The 15193-nt window shown below is 42.7% G+C and overlaps 2 protein-coding genes across 5 annotated transcripts in view; both read right to left on the bottom strand.

Annotated features, from left to right (window-relative positions):
- Window positions 1–1926: 1926 nt before the first annotated feature.
- On the bottom strand, window positions 1927–7832 carry RPL10A (ribosomal protein L10a). Its single transcript, XM_069238777.1, has 6 exons — window positions 7712–7832; window positions 4805–4879; window positions 4056–4136; window positions 3542–3690; window positions 2752–2924; window positions 1927–2134 (listed from the first exon to the last, which is right to left on the bottom strand). The coding sequence occupies exons 1-6, from the start codon at window positions 7714–7716 to the stop codon at window positions 1964–1966; spliced, it is 654 nt and encodes a 217-aa protein (XP_069094878.1). The 5' UTR covers window positions 7717–7832; the 3' UTR covers window positions 1927–1963.
- Window positions 7833–9362: 1530 nt separating this feature from the next.
- The window catches only part of FANCE (FA complementation group E), a 124720-nt gene continuing 118889 nt past the window's right edge, over window positions 9363–15193 (bottom strand). For 2 of the 4 annotated variants that reach the window (XM_069238779.1, XM_069238778.1), the window contains one exon: window positions 9363–10335. In XM_069238779.1, coding sequence (XP_069094880.1) covers window positions 10087–10335 — 249 coding nt within the window. In that variant the 3' untranslated portion in view covers window positions 9363–10086. The remainder of the gene's footprint in view (window positions 10336–15193) is intronic. The other 2 variants (XM_069238782.1, XM_069238783.1) reach the window with 1 other exon arrangement.

Here is a 15193-nt window from a genome sequence, read left to right on the forward strand (position 1 = left end):
TTGCCTCTTAAGCAATGGTTGCTCCTTCAAAGGGGGGCATTTTAGGCCATTTCTCCCCCCCCCCCCCCCACCCTTTCAGGGGCAGATCAGCCTATTTAAGGCCCATCTACGCCCAAGGGGAGCAAAAAGCCCTGAGACCAGGGACGATTCCCTCCTACCCCCAAATAAATGGGGACAAAGTTAAAAGTTTTACTGGTAGGCAGATAGGGCAATTGCCCCAAATCCACCCCTAGGGGAGGGCAGAAAGCCTACTAGGTACCAGCGAATAAAAAGAAAAAAAAAAGTGGAGTGGTGGCTACCAACCAGTATGGGCATTGTTATGCCCCCACCACAACTGAAGGGGTAACAGTCTTTTAGCTATCCCCTTGCACACTAAAACATCTTATCCTATGGCAAGCAAGAGGACATTGGATTATATTGAGTTATACATCTGAGCCACGAGCTTGTCTAACTCTCAAAATCGCTCCACTTAGAATGGGGAGGGCTGCACTTTTTGTACTTTGGGACACTGCCATGTAGAAATATCTATGGTACCTAGACGTGTGAAAACTAAACATCTGGGTGAGTCCAGGATGGTGCGCTTCACCTGCACCCTGCAAACATCCAACTTCGCTTGAAGTCAAATTTTTTACACCCATGGAACCTTTCTCAATCTGCAGTTATCCACAAAATTTCTGCCACCCAGCATTCTCTCATCTATACCAATAAAACTTGTGCTCTACTTGTCAGCCTAAAAACGTTCTTCTCTAAACTGCTCTTTTGGACCCACTTTGGTTCCCCCTTATTTGATGTTTTTGGCTCTTCCCCGTCACAGGTAGACTGGGAGGATTGTTGGGTGGTAGGAAATCTGCCAGTGCAGTGATCCAACACAAATGTAGGAAAAATGTTGGAGCTAAATAAGGTTTGAGGATTCTGGGTAAAAATAAAAACTGGGGGATCCACACGTCACACCTCCAGGGACACCCTTGGGTGTCTGGTAGGTTTCCCTAGATGGCTGCTGAGACCAAACACCCATTGCAAGGTGCAGCCCCTTTGTTGGCCCTGGGTACCTAGGAGTACTGATGAACCTACAAGCCCTATATATCCCTGCAACCAGACGAGTCCAGCAGACAGATTTTCAGAAGCAATACTGTTATATCTCAGGAAAAAGTTGGGAGCAAAACGTGGAGCTAAATGGTGGTTTCTTCCTCAATTTGAATGGGTTTTTTTTCAGCTATTCTTTTCTGTAGGAAACCCTTGAAGGATCTTCACAAATGTCCTCTTGCTGAATTCGGAATGTCTACTTTTCAGAAATGTTTAGCTGTCTAGGATCCAGCATTGGTGACACCCATTTCTGTCACTAACTAGGAGGCTAAAAGCATAAAATAAAAGGAAAGTAAAACTGGAGTATGTCCCAGTAAAACGCCAAAATTGTGGTTTTCCGATTCAAGTCTGCCTGTTCCTCAAAGCCAGGAAGATGGTGATTTTAGCACTGCACTTTGCTGACTTTTTAGGGGGGGGGGGGTAGAATTCTGCAGCCCCCCCCCCTTTTTTTATATAAAAACTTTGCTGTATTTTGGGTATTTTCTTGGTCTCCAGGTGAACCCACAAACTCTGGGTACCTCCAGAATCTCTAGGCATATTTGGCACGAGTAGCTTATGTGGCTAAAAAAGTTACGAGGGCCTAAGCGCAAACTATCCCAAATTGCCAGGAAAGGCCTGGCAGCAAAGGGGGTTAAGCAAAGTTTTTGTTCTTAAATATGTGGAAGACTGAGGTGTGCCTTCGATAAACCATTACTTATAAAATTCAGCAGACCTTCAAAAGCACGCATTCACACAAACTGCAGGCACACAAATTTCAGGTTACGACGGCCAGAAATGCCAAATACTGGCCACGTGCTTTAGAGCTTTGGAAACAGCTTATTGCTTGAAGTATAAAGAAAACTATTGAAGCTTTATAAAAATTTATTCTGTCAATGAAGGCTTAATACAAGCGCTGAGGTTTCCCCATTGTGCTCTTGATGTACAGAGCCCGCACATTCTGCCAGTTCTTTTTCAGCAGAGAGACCAAGAAGTTGATGGCAAGATGGATGTTGTACACCAGCTCATCCTCCGTCATTTTAACATGGCCAACGGCAACTGCGAGGCAGAGGACCTAAACGAAAAAAGGAAAATAAGCTCAAAATAGCCACAATCTACTGAACTTACAATTATTTTGGGTGGAAAGGGGACGCGGATTTAGATACAAGTTAGGCAAAGGGGAAAGATCCAAATCAACAACAGCCCTGGCTATCAGAAGGCTACAACATGCCATCAATATGGAATGTAGATATTGGAACAGAAAGAAATGCAGTGTATTTCTATGAATGCAGAGAAGCGTTTCGCCACCTACCTTGAGCTGGGAACATGTTCTACACTGGATAAAGGAAACTTCTCTGAACGAAGATGTCAAGACAGATTCCTCCTACAAGTGGGGGTAACTAAGTACCTCCCACATCCTTATAACTGGGCCAGACGTCTAGAAATCGTAAGGACCCTGGAGATAAACTGATCTTTTTTGTGCTGCCTTCTACCAACATTCCATGCAGCTAAATTTCAATGATCCTTGCAAAGGCATGGGATTGCACTTAAAGATATCAGAATGGTAAACTATTTTCTAACAATGAAGATTTCCAGCGTTACACAAAGTAAAAATAGTGACTGCAATGTTTTGGTACAACTACAATTTGCGTGATCCGCATCTGAATTGCTCTTAATTGTGTGCAAGCTTACCTTTTTCATTTGAAACTTTATGGTGGATTTCACTTCATCGACCTTTGCCACCATGTTTTCATTGTGGGTCAGGAGCGAAGGAAATTTTCCAGCTTTATTTAGACCAGGTCCCAGGATACGGGGTATCTGCTTAATCAGAGACTCCGAGGCCAAGAAGGCATCATACTTCTTAGCTGGAATTAGAACATATATACGCAGGGCACGTTTTATTGATGAGCAGCAACACAAATTCAAGATAGCAAAAAATAGAAATTACAACCACCGTCATCTCATGTAAGCCTAATTACACTCACTGACCAGCAGTCAGCCTAAAATGTAGACAATTTATGTTCTCTAGGGAACCATCCAGCACACTCAGCAGCACTCACACTAGTCTGCAATTCAGTACAGGAAAAACCCGCCAATGGACAAACATGCCAGCCATCCTGCAGTGCTAAAACGGCACACTAAAACGCAACAAAATGTGCTTAAGGGTTACTAAGCAGAGGCATTGCATCGAAAAGCTGCAGCCTTGTGCTGTAGCTCAGTTAAAATGTACAGCAGCCAGGGATCCGCAGTATGATTTCACCAGTCAACTAAACGTTGATTTTACCATCCTCTAAAGATCAAGGGTCTCCACAGCGGATTGCCTGTGCAATTGTCAAAGTGTAGGGAATATAGTTACTCAATGTCTGCAGCCTCCGATTCATGACCACTTAATGGTTATAGTTCGGCTAGTTTTGTCCAATTACTCTCTAAAAATTAAAAGTTTCTGGTAGTCCAACATGAACCATATGCTCGTTTCACTCACCCAGTTTCTTAACCATCTTCTTGTTTTTATTAAGCTTCTTCAGTGCCTCTATGTCCATGTGGGGCATGTCTACAGCCTTGGCCTCGTCACAATGTTGTTGATCTCCCAGAACGCAAACCGAGAACTTGGGGCGGGGGCAGGACTTGAGCCTGTCGAAGAGAAGAATATTACTAGCAGGAAACCACTAAGTCAAGGAGCAATGGAAGAGTCTCTGAGAAGCCTTACCACACGTGCTAACATCTCTATCCTCCAAAAGGGCACATTTTTACAAATGGTCGGCGAGGTTAGCAAAAGCATCCCCTTCACCTCCCCTCATGTTTTAAGACCCAGGGTAGGGGTCCGTCCAGCCATGCCCACTTTGATATGGGTGGTCTGAACTACCCGAGCGGTTCTGCACTGCACCCCACTGGTTATACAAACAGTAACCATTTGAAACTATGTTGGGAGAAGGGAGGTATGCGGTAAAAATGTTGAAGTGCAGGCAGAAGGCTGGGTGAAACAGATTATGTCGAACCTGACTGTGCCTGAGAAACGCTTGTCCTTCTGAGGGTCATAGTTCTTCAGACTAATCTGCAGCTCCACCGTTTCCAAGAATCTAGGGGAAAGAAAAAAAAAACATAAGACTATTCAATGTAAACAAGTCAAGGTCACTAAAAAAAGCTTTTAAGAATGCTTTGAACAAGTCTTTTCTAAACCATGTCTCATTTTCCCACCGACTTCAAAACCAACTGACTTAACCTAATCACTTGACTCACCTGCTCCTTTCTAGCAGAACTAACCAGCCATCAGGACTTTATTATTCACCATCACCAAGATCCAATATACCACAGAACATTACATATTAAGTAGAGTTCAGGGGAACCCAACATTTTCTATGTGTGATAATCAGCGATCAAACACAACCAACTTTAACCACAAAAAACAACCTTCCCATTGCACAAACTATTACTAGAGTAATACAGCACAACCAACACATTTTACCGGTAAGCATATAAAGGTAAATAAAAGGTGTCCACATCAAGATGGTTATATAAGTTGGTACTATAATAATGGTAGTGTGCGCTATACAAACGCTGATAACCTAGGACTTTTGAATAAACAAGTTAGTCAAATGATAGACAAACTATACATGTGGAAACGTTGGCTATAATTTTAAAGAACATTTCCAGTACGTTCGATTTGTAAAAATCTAGACCTCTACAAACCATACCCACTTCATCTATCCGTGACACCACCGCCCCTTCAAAGACCATATGGACTTACTTGCGGGGCTTCGCCAGCGAATTCTGCATAAGTTCTTTCACCCCTTCGTACAGGGTGTCACGGGAGACTTTGCTACTGCAGAGAGACAAGAGAAATACATTCAGCAAGGCATCTTATCAGCCATGATTTCACACTTGCAGCTTTATTCATTAAATCAAATTAATCAGTACAAATTTACTACAGGAGCCGGTGTACACCCCTGCTTCCCCCACCAAAGTTAAATGTTTTTCAATTAAAATGAAAAACTGGGCGTTTTAAACGTTTGAATGTTGTAAGTAATTATAGTTGGAAACACGATGAACGGAAACTCAAAAAGTGACAAAGAAAGCTTGTAAATAAACTAAACCCATGGCAATTACTAAAGGCAGCATTCCAACCCACCTTTTTTCGCCCGCTATGCAACTCTACACGTAAACCAGGCTACTGTAAATCATTCCTGACACCGCTCTTACTGGGAACAATCTACCCCGTCATGGCAATCGAGGTCCTATCCAGACGTTACCCAAACAAACCCAGGCCAGCTTTAGCTTTGTCAGCGAGGTATAGTTTGGGTCATGGTACAAAGCAAACAAGGTATGCCCAGACGTGTCAATAGAACTGCCAGTGGTTTTAGCGTATTTGGAACCATTCATCCTAACAACTTAATTGTTGTGACTTCTATATACCCCAAACAGAAAACTGTCAGCAAACTTATGTAAGCGTATGGTTTTTGGGTTGTTTGAGTTCTGATAGTGTTTACAAAGAAAGCGCAACCAAACGTGTTCAAATTTGAAAAAATGATTAGAGTGCACGTCAATATTGTACCAAGGAACACCACCCAGAGATAGCATTAGTTAGATGGAAAATTAGGCACACGGTTCAACTTAAATCACATTGGGGGAGGAGGGGTTGAATACTGTTTTATGCTGTCAAATTACGGCAGCAGCTTTGAGCGGGGTGAATATAGCTGTTAACTGGGCTGGTAAACTCATGCATAGAGATCTTGTTTTACTAAAAACAAAAGTATCAGTGTCAAGGAAATAACGAGTTATGCCACTGAGGAGAGCAACGACCTTAGGTCCACTGACTGCCCTTTTTACCCCCTTAGTCGTTTATAAGCGATGGGCCATGGGTAAGCATTTTAAGTTCTCATGTTTAGTAAGAGGACGTACAAGTGAGCTGGTGGCGCTCGGTAAACAATGGGGCAATGCTTGTATATATGTGAATGGATGGTAAAGGGACTTGTGGATAATTTAGTAGAGAAAATCAAAAGCAAGACAAAATGATAAATTCAATACCTACGGTTGTAGACGCATAGCAACAGTGAAAGCGCACACGCCATAATTTAGGCCAGTGAAAGCTAATGGGCTAACAGAAAAGCATTGCCGCAAATAGAGTTTAGTGAAAACTAATGCGAGTGGTTGTTGAATGGTGTTACATTCGGTTTAGGTTCACCTGTCACAGCGTGAGCTCCTGCTGGGGGGCACTGTTTTGTGCGAGGGCCATGTGCTGCAGGTTTACGTTATTATATTCTCTGTAGCAGCACGCTTTGAATATTTTCAAATTGCGTATGTTTTCTTTTATTGTAGTCTTGTCAGTTTCAATTTGGTAGTTTAAAGTAATAGCTAGTGAGCGTGTAACATGTATTTGAAGAGAGACAAATAATATATATATTAAGATATATTTAAGTGCGACATCAGTTATGACAGTTTACTCTGTCTCACCGATGCTCTCGTCATGTTTGTTGTTGGCTCCTATTTGTTGAGGCTAAATAAACAAGTTCTACACTGGATCCTGCTTGGAGAGCCTCATTTATGTTTCAAATATCAAGGCACTTGCAACAGCGGTACATTAATTATAGTTATCTCAGAGGCAGATAAAACTAAAGACCTGAAAATTACAGTTCACTTAAAAGGCAATAGAAGCTGGAAATTAACACTGAAGACAGACTGGATTTAATGCGCAGCGGGTAGGATACAACACACTCAAATGTTGCTGCTAGGCATATGACAGGTGGAAATAAGGCACAGATGCAGAAGTGGTCTGTATTTGAAGTATTGGGGGTGGGCAGGCGGGGAGATACTTGGAGCAATGGCTAATGAGAATTATTCACGTTGCATTTAAGTGACAAAACAGCCATGGTACAGACCTGCCGACACGTGGACTCTCCTTAACACGCAACCCCGCTTTTGGCTCACACGCTCTCCCGAAGCCGATTTTACATGCCGGTAGACAAAAACTGAACAGAAACCACTGTACAATTTGGCTTTCGAGCTCATGTTTAAGGTTTGGAAACTGCTTTTGACGTCCACGAAACGTTTGCAATGTTAACAAGACATCTGAGCAACCTCTGAAGCTTGAGGCTTTTGTTTTAGACGAGAGGGGCAACGTTTTGGCAGGAAGCCCTCCCTCCTCGCGCAAAAAAGAACCCTTAAGACCCTGCCTTCTCACGCGCTAAAATAGTTCTGGAAGTTGGGAGGCTAATATCCGGTCACAATAAGGAGTCAAAAATACTTGTACAGTAATACACCACCGCCATGTCCACCAAAATATACCCATAATGTGTTGACGATGGCCTTGTGGACAGCGTTTATCAGAAAAGGACTAAGGCTAAACGCGTACAGGGACAAAAATGCCATCAGCGGAGCCACACTATAGAAGTGTAGGGAAAGACTAGACTCTTGAACTATCGTCCACCAATAGATATAAATGTGGTGCAGCGACAGCTCCGGTTGAAGGCCTACTGGTACTATCACGGAGGCCTCCTTCCCTTCCCGGCCCGGCCCGGCCCCCCCCCTTTTTTTTTTATTACACTGGTGTCATGCCACAGGCGCGCGTGGACTTCGGCCCGCATGGTCTCCTGCTATTCGCACTGATCAGAAAGCACGTTCGTTCTAACAACATTCCCAAAGTAAGAATCCGGCTCACCTCATTGTGGCTCTACAGAAAGACAGAGGCAAAAAGACCACACACTCTCGGCTTCGAGACTATATATAACTTTAATCTCGCGAGAGTACTGTAAGCACGCACGCAAACGTCAGCGACAAAGTCACACTGGAAACATCGATGTCGTTCATCCGGCTAGCAGAGAACTGGAACGCTAACCGCTTTTAAAACTGCGGCGACACTTGGTAGCCATACATCTGAACACAACTGCTATAAATCCGTCAGTTTCACTTTCCCTCTGACATAATGGCAGTAGTTAAGGTACATGCCAAACGGGCGGCCATCTTCTCCTCAACAATATGTGCAGTTAACCCCTTACCCACCACCTCCCAACCCGTTAATCAGAATCTCTGGTCTGCAAATAAAGAAGGCAAAATTAATACTCATTTAACATCACACTAGTAGTAACAATTATACGGGCTCCAATTACAGATATTGGTTTAAGCATGGACGGGATACCTGCTGCGTTTGGCCAAATCGCCCACTTTTCCCCCTCCCCATGGTTGTCCTGTGTGTGACGGGCTGCTAGGGCGTGTGGACTGAGGAGCACTGTCAAAACCCACGCTAGCAATAGACCCGATTCAGACGGGAGACACTCGATTTTTATAAGCAAAAAATGTATTTATTTTGGCTGTCTCCCGGCTGACATAACCCGACCTTCAATAGAAATCAAAGAGGGAGATACATTCTCACGATTATGATCTGAAAATCCCCCAATATGCTCTTCTAAAATGTTGGCATTCATGTTTCAGGAAAGGTAGCGATCCCCGTCATTAGCGAGGGCAGTCTTCAACTGAGATGTGGTGTCTGGTAAAGCAGCAAATGTTTGTAAATTGTATGTAAAATAGGAGCTGTTCGCCAATCGGAGAGGGGCGTATGGTAAACGGTAAATGCTTGTCAAGGACCACAAAAAGTGCTTGCTTCATGCGGTCCTGTTATGTTGAAACACTGAGCATGTCGAACGTTGCTCGTGTGCATGCGCGGACTTCCAGTTCACTTTTGCCGATCAGCACACGTCTTTTGCTTATTTATGATCATAGCTGCAGAGGTTTCTGATTGCTAGTGTGACATTTTCATGATTTCAGTGCAATTATGAGTGACATTTCAAAGAACACGAGTGACACTTCCTCGGGAGCGAAAAATCAAGCAATGAAGATAGGGTGACCACCTGGCATTGAGGCAAATTCTGTACAGGACTGTACAAAATTCAGGACAAGGGGTCAAAATTCAAGACAAAAATTCAAGAACAAATGTCAGTTTTACAGACACACCCAAAAGTGGCCATGCATCACTATGTTGTCAGTGCATTTACTCTTTTGTAGCATAGCACTATTTATTCACTTTGGTCTTTTTGTGATTGCCTCCTGGTATGCTACTGTTAACGCGTCCGTCTATGTCAATTTATACACATCAGGACTCGTTTTAGGTCGATGAATCTTTGGGCCCAGTGGTGAGTCTCCGTAAAACGAGATTACCAATTATTATACCAATAGTATTATAAAAGTCAGCATCAGAATATATTTCACAATAACCATTAATGAACCTTCGGCGCATTCATTAGTTCTCAGACTCAAATAACCACACCTTGAAGGAAGATTTGTGAATTTATTCCCTATAGTTTACAATCTAATAATAAACGCATTAGTTTTAAAACCAAGAAGCATAAGAGCATAATCACAAAATGGCAACTACAATAAGCTTTCAATAATACGATGATCAGGAACATAAAATAGATGTGTTAACAAAGAATAGATCATGGTGCATAATAATTCATAAGATATCAGTTCAGCATAGCTATATGTCAGTCACGTCAGTTCCGTCAGTCAAATGAACACCTCGTCTAACCTCAAATTAGCATTAGCATGTTGGACTTCATGCAAAACAATTTAGAATATCAATTTGGAAAAACATCTAACTAAAATACCTAATTAAACATACAGTAGTTGGTACCTAGAAAGAAAGGCAAAAGATTCCGTTAGCAATATAATTACCCTCCTCGAGATAGGTCAGCATTCAGGATCAGTCTTTGTCTTCAGGACATCAGTTGAGTCACCGTCAGTCTATCTAAATTGGAAACAAGGAACACTTTCCCTTAAGGGGAAAGTTAACGGACAAAACTATGGACAAGGTTATTTTCTAAGTCTCAAGTCATCAAAAAGAGTGACAGAGATTCTGGATGCAATCAATATCATCCCCTGCCTAATGTGTCTCGTCTCTCGTGTTATGGGTTTTTATCCCCTTTTCCGTAATACATTCCCCCAAAATCCTATTGGTTAGTAACTATACCCCATTATTGGTAACCAATCAAATTATAAATTAAGTAATGCATTTGTCATTTCGTGATATTAATTCGTCTTCTAATTGGTCTTCATAATCGGCATTTTCGTAGGTGGCATATCCGGGGTTACTTCACCATCTTGGCACACGTCTCGGGTCAAGAGTTCTCTTCTCCTCGCTTTAATGTCCTTGGAAGTATCTATGTTTGTTTCAAATCCCACAGTTTTAGACCAGAAGCTACTAGCATGCGGATGAGAAAATTCCACGATGTTTCTAACAGATGCAGAAAAGAACAATAGCTGGGTCATGGTCGTTTGCAAGTCCGCACACTGGAGAAGCAGAAAATACGCTTTTAAATGAGAGTTACACAGCTAATTCGCGACTCATGCTAACTTAAGATATACGAGTTCTAATGAATACAGTTTTAATTCGTGGTAATATATATATATATAATTAAAGATGAGTTTTCTGTTATTCAGCATTAGTGTTCACAAGCGAATAAATCTTCACACTTATTAATACATTTCAATTTAGTAAATTTGTACTGTCAAATGTAAGCATTTCACGTCTATAAAATATATGTTTAAGCTATGCTCTCTCACTACATTCAGGTGTCACATTACATCCTTGTTTAGTAGTAAATTAATGCCCTTCAGCACTGTGTCAAGCCATCACCCCTACCCAAATCTACCCAATCTTTCTTGAAGAGAAACAAACATCACAATTTTGATTATGTTTCTGAACATTTTAAAACCCGTAGCAAACAGTTTGGGAAACATTAAGGTAATTAACCTTATGCTAGTTTTAAACAAATTGAACAAAAACATCTGGCTCACCCCGACTACCCATGGTCTTTCAACCTAAAAAAAAAATTAATGAGGCAGGGCAGATGGTGTAGGTGACAGTCTCACACCTCATGTCAGGATGTGAGGTACCCACAACTTGTCTGTAGTCTCACAGCACTAGAGTGTATGCCTGGTACTCTGCATTTATGGCAGAAATGGGAGCCCGGACTATCAATCAAAGATAATAAAAGAAGAGGATGAAACTGAGATCAAATGGGAGATCCACAGCAAGTGATTCAAAGAGTTGCTGCTAAGAACTGGATGAATAAGGAAGAGAAGAACAAGGTGGGACAATTCTTACAATCAGACAAGATGGGTCCACCAAGACTATTGGAAGGTATTGGGTACCTGGGGAGTTGTCTCTACAGACAGCAGAGAAACAGAAGAGGCTCTGTCAAGTGGTTGAACAAGCAACACCTATCCACCTTGTCAAACTCTTCTGGTGCAGTGGTCTGCTGTCCATGCTTGTGAAGAGAGAGCAGGGGCCAGACTCCTTCCAAGGTTGTGCAAGGCAATTGGCCACTTTGTCCATGTCTTTAAATAGTTTAGAAATTGAGCAAAAGCCAAACTAGTGATCTGGGTTATCCCTAAGTCTCAAGTACATATAAGATCATCAAAATATTTGCACAAACAAAAATTAAAAATGTTAACATTGTAATTTGTGTTTCTTTAACATACGGCACTGTTTTCCCCTTTATATACAATTAGATCTCAGATTGAACTGGGGACCAGTTACATTTGATACCTAGTGATTACTAGCTACCATTCTCCCACTGATTTGCAGGATGGAAATCTTGGCAGAGCGTCACGGTCCCTCCAAACCCAGTTTTCTTTTTGGTCTTCTCTTCTGTTTTCTGTAGTGGGCCACGTGGCACTGGTGAAGATGTTGTGCTACCCCAATGATAGTATTATTTTGCAAACCATCTCCTGCTCGTCCTTCATTCTTTCTTCAGACATTCCACACATCTGATTTGGTCACTGCGGTGCCACTGGGTAGCTTTTTCCACTATACAGCTACCTGTGACTGTGGGTGGATTACGTCTTCTGGACTTAGAATGCTATTATTCAGCTGCACAGGTCCAATGGGTGGCTCGCTGGCTTTCTGCCCACTTCCCTACATGAGATGGGGTTTATCAGTAAAGACTTTTAAGGAAGGCTTAAAGCACTGCTCATTGTTTCCTACTGACCATTCTACGGAGCACCATCTGGGGTTATCACACACAACTTTCTCTTGTTTTGCTAGAACCTGTAAGCTCACTGGCACGAAGAAACCCTGTGCTCCTGCACTATCTTTGCTAAGCCTTCCCACTCGCACAGGAGGGCTGTGCTCAGAGCAACTCCATCAGTGGCAAGCTGCAGGTGTCTTAAAATTTGCGGATTTATTTCTGGACAGCCAACTACTACATTTCCAAACCCTTGTGGCAGATTACCATCTTCACCTCGGTCAACTCTTTACTTACAACCACCTTAAATAATCATTAAATGCCCTATTTCATGTCTCCCACCTAGCACTAACCCTACACGAGGTGTGCCAGAAACTCTACACCATAGGAACTGGTAGCAAACTAATAGCATGGGTGTACATACCTTTCCTGCAACATGGAAAACACTCCAGATCTTCTCGTCAAACTACCTGGGTGATTGATGTGGCCAAACCTCTGCAAGATACAGACTGAACTAAAATACTGGACTTTCCCCACAAAGAATCCCACGGCTGTCACTTTAAGAACATTCATATAGCTTCCTTGGGAATGCATTCTGCGGGTTGCTTGCCATTGGCCTTGTGGTTTGTAACTCACATTTTGTTGCTTTCAATTTGCTGGCTTTATTTGTTTTAGGCTAGGCAGCTTGAGTTTGTCCCTTCCCTTGCCCAAACCTTATTAACAGTATCCTTCCGAATGCTCCTTTTCTGTAAACAGGCCTGTAAACCTTGTTCTTATCTCATCACATTTGCTATGCATTCAAAGAACAAAGTCAAATACCAGGCTCTGTCTTCCTTGGGAGATTAGTGTTTACTTTTCTTTCTCTGACTTCAAAGTGAGAGGATTTATGCGACAATCTTACTGGACACTGGGGTTAGGAAATAGTTTTTTCTATCACATGACAACATTTAGATAAACTTCAGAATATATATCAGAATTAGGAGTACAAATGAAGCACAGTTTTGTTAATTCTGAACTGAAAACAAATACCTTTATTTGATTAAAACAAATCAATGCATTAGGTGATGCAGTTTCCACACATCATCGTCTGTGCACAGTATAGTTTGATTTGGAAAAACTGTATGTCTGTGCAAATGTAATGGTCATTTCAATAAAAAATGTGTTGTCTGTAATGGCAGTGTGTTACCACACCATGCATTCTTCACTCCACTCTTCACCACTTCACACCACTGCACCCTACTCTGCATCACTCCACTTCACACCACTCCATGCCACTGCACTGCACTCTTCTCCATTCGGAACCACCCCACATTATGCCACTGCACTCTGTTACTTCACACTATGCCTCTCTACTCTACTCTGCACCACTCTACTCTATGCCAATGGGCTTTATGCCTCTGCACGCTATACCACTCCAGTCTAAGCAACACCAATCTATTCAGCACAACTACACTGTATGCTACTCTGCAACACTGCACTGTATGTCACTGCATTCTAAGCTACTACACACTATGCTAGTGCACTTTACTCTGTAACACTCAACTCTATGCCCCTGCACTCTACATTAATACTCTGTATGTCACTCTAATCTACTTGGCACCTCTGCACTCTAGGCCACAGCACTCAACACCACTTTACTCTATGCCATCACACTCTATGCAACTCCACTCTACCCTGCACCTCTCCACTCTAAGCCACTTCACTCTACTCTGAAACAATATATTCTATACCACTGCACTCTATGCCACTCTGACCACTGCACTCTAGTTCAATGCACTTTACGCCACTGCACGCTGACACTCTACTCTGCAACACTGCACTGGCCGCCACTCTACTCTGTACTACTGCATTCTATGCCACTGCGCTATGCTGCTGCACTGTGCATCACTGCACTCTACGCCACTGCCCTCTAGGCACTATACTCTACTCTGCACTGCACCACTCTATGCCACTGCACTCTATGCTACGTGGGTCTACTCTGCACTCTGACACTGCACCACTCTGCATTACTGCACTCTCTGCCACTCTATTGTATGCCACTGTACTCCACCCCATGCCACTCTATGCCACTGCACTCTGCGGTAATGCACTCTAAACAATTGCACTGTACACCACTGCTCTCTGTGCCACTCTGTGCCACTCTACATCACTGCAATGACACTCTACTCTGCAACATTGCACTCTCTGCCACTGTAATGTACACCAATCTACTTTGTACCACTGCATTCTATGCCACTGCACTCTATAGCACTATACTCTAATCTGCACTACACCACTCTGTACTACTCCACTCTATTCCACTGCACTCTCTGCCATGCAAGTCTACTCTGCACTCTATGCCACTGCACCACTCTACATTACTGCACTCTGTGCCACTCTATTGTATGTCACTCTATTCCATTGCACTCTATGCCACTCTGCCCTGCCCCACGCCATGCCACTGCACTCTAACCCACCGCATTCTACGCCAATGCACTCTGAACAACTGCACTGTACCCCACTGCACTGTACTCTGGACCACTGGGCTCTACGCCACTGCTCCTATGCCACTCTACTCTACTCCACACCACTATGCCACTAACTTTTTACCACGAACATCAGCCACTCTGGTGTATAACATGGCTAAAACACATTGGCAAAGCCAATAACTCTTGCGTAGACAAGACCTATTGGCTTTGCCAATGCTTGTTAGTACAATGAGGTAACGAGGTCCCTGACAGAACTGTGAATGTGTAAGTCCTTATTTTAAAAATGAATTTGACGCCTCGTCAGAGGTAGTAAGCGCTATATAAGTACAATTACATCATAATATAGGCTGCTATAAAATTCGCAAATACATGTTGGTTAAATAAAAAAAGTGCTTCTCAAACACAGATTTGAATAATATACAATTTATACCTAGAACTAACATTTTTTTCTAACACTCCATTAAAACCACACACTCCACAGCTCACCTTGGAGCACCATTACAGTACCTCTCTAAAAGAAAATATTTTTGCCATCAGAAAGCTTCAAGTGACTCCTTTGATTAAAGTCAATGCAGGGTTTCAAGCCCCTTTGCATTTGCAGATTTACCGGTTGAGTACATTTGCATTTCTTTAGGGAAGGAGACACCCTGGCAAGAAGGCCTTTTCTTATCTGTCTGCCCCTCCCTCCCTCCCTCAGAGCACAGGAGACTC

The sequence above is a fragment of the Pleurodeles waltl genome, chromosome 6 (assembly GCF_031143425.1).
Source record: "Pleurodeles waltl isolate 20211129_DDA chromosome 6, aPleWal1.hap1.20221129, whole genome shotgun sequence".
Classification (NCBI taxonomy): Eukaryota; Metazoa; Chordata; class Amphibia; order Caudata; family Salamandridae; genus Pleurodeles; species Pleurodeles waltl.

Excerpts from the sequence above, each read along its gene's own strand:
- RPL10A (XM_069238777.1), bottom strand. Across the intron at positions 3,691-4,055 it reads CGTTTCTCAGGCACAGTCAG|GCTCAAGTCCTGCCCCCGCC; the intron begins GTTCGACATAAT and ends TCTCTTCGACAG. Across the intron at positions 2,135-2,751 it reads TAAAGTTTCAAATGAAAAAG|GTCCTCTGCCTCGCAGTTGC; the intron begins GTAAGCTTGCAC and ends TTTTTCGTTTAG.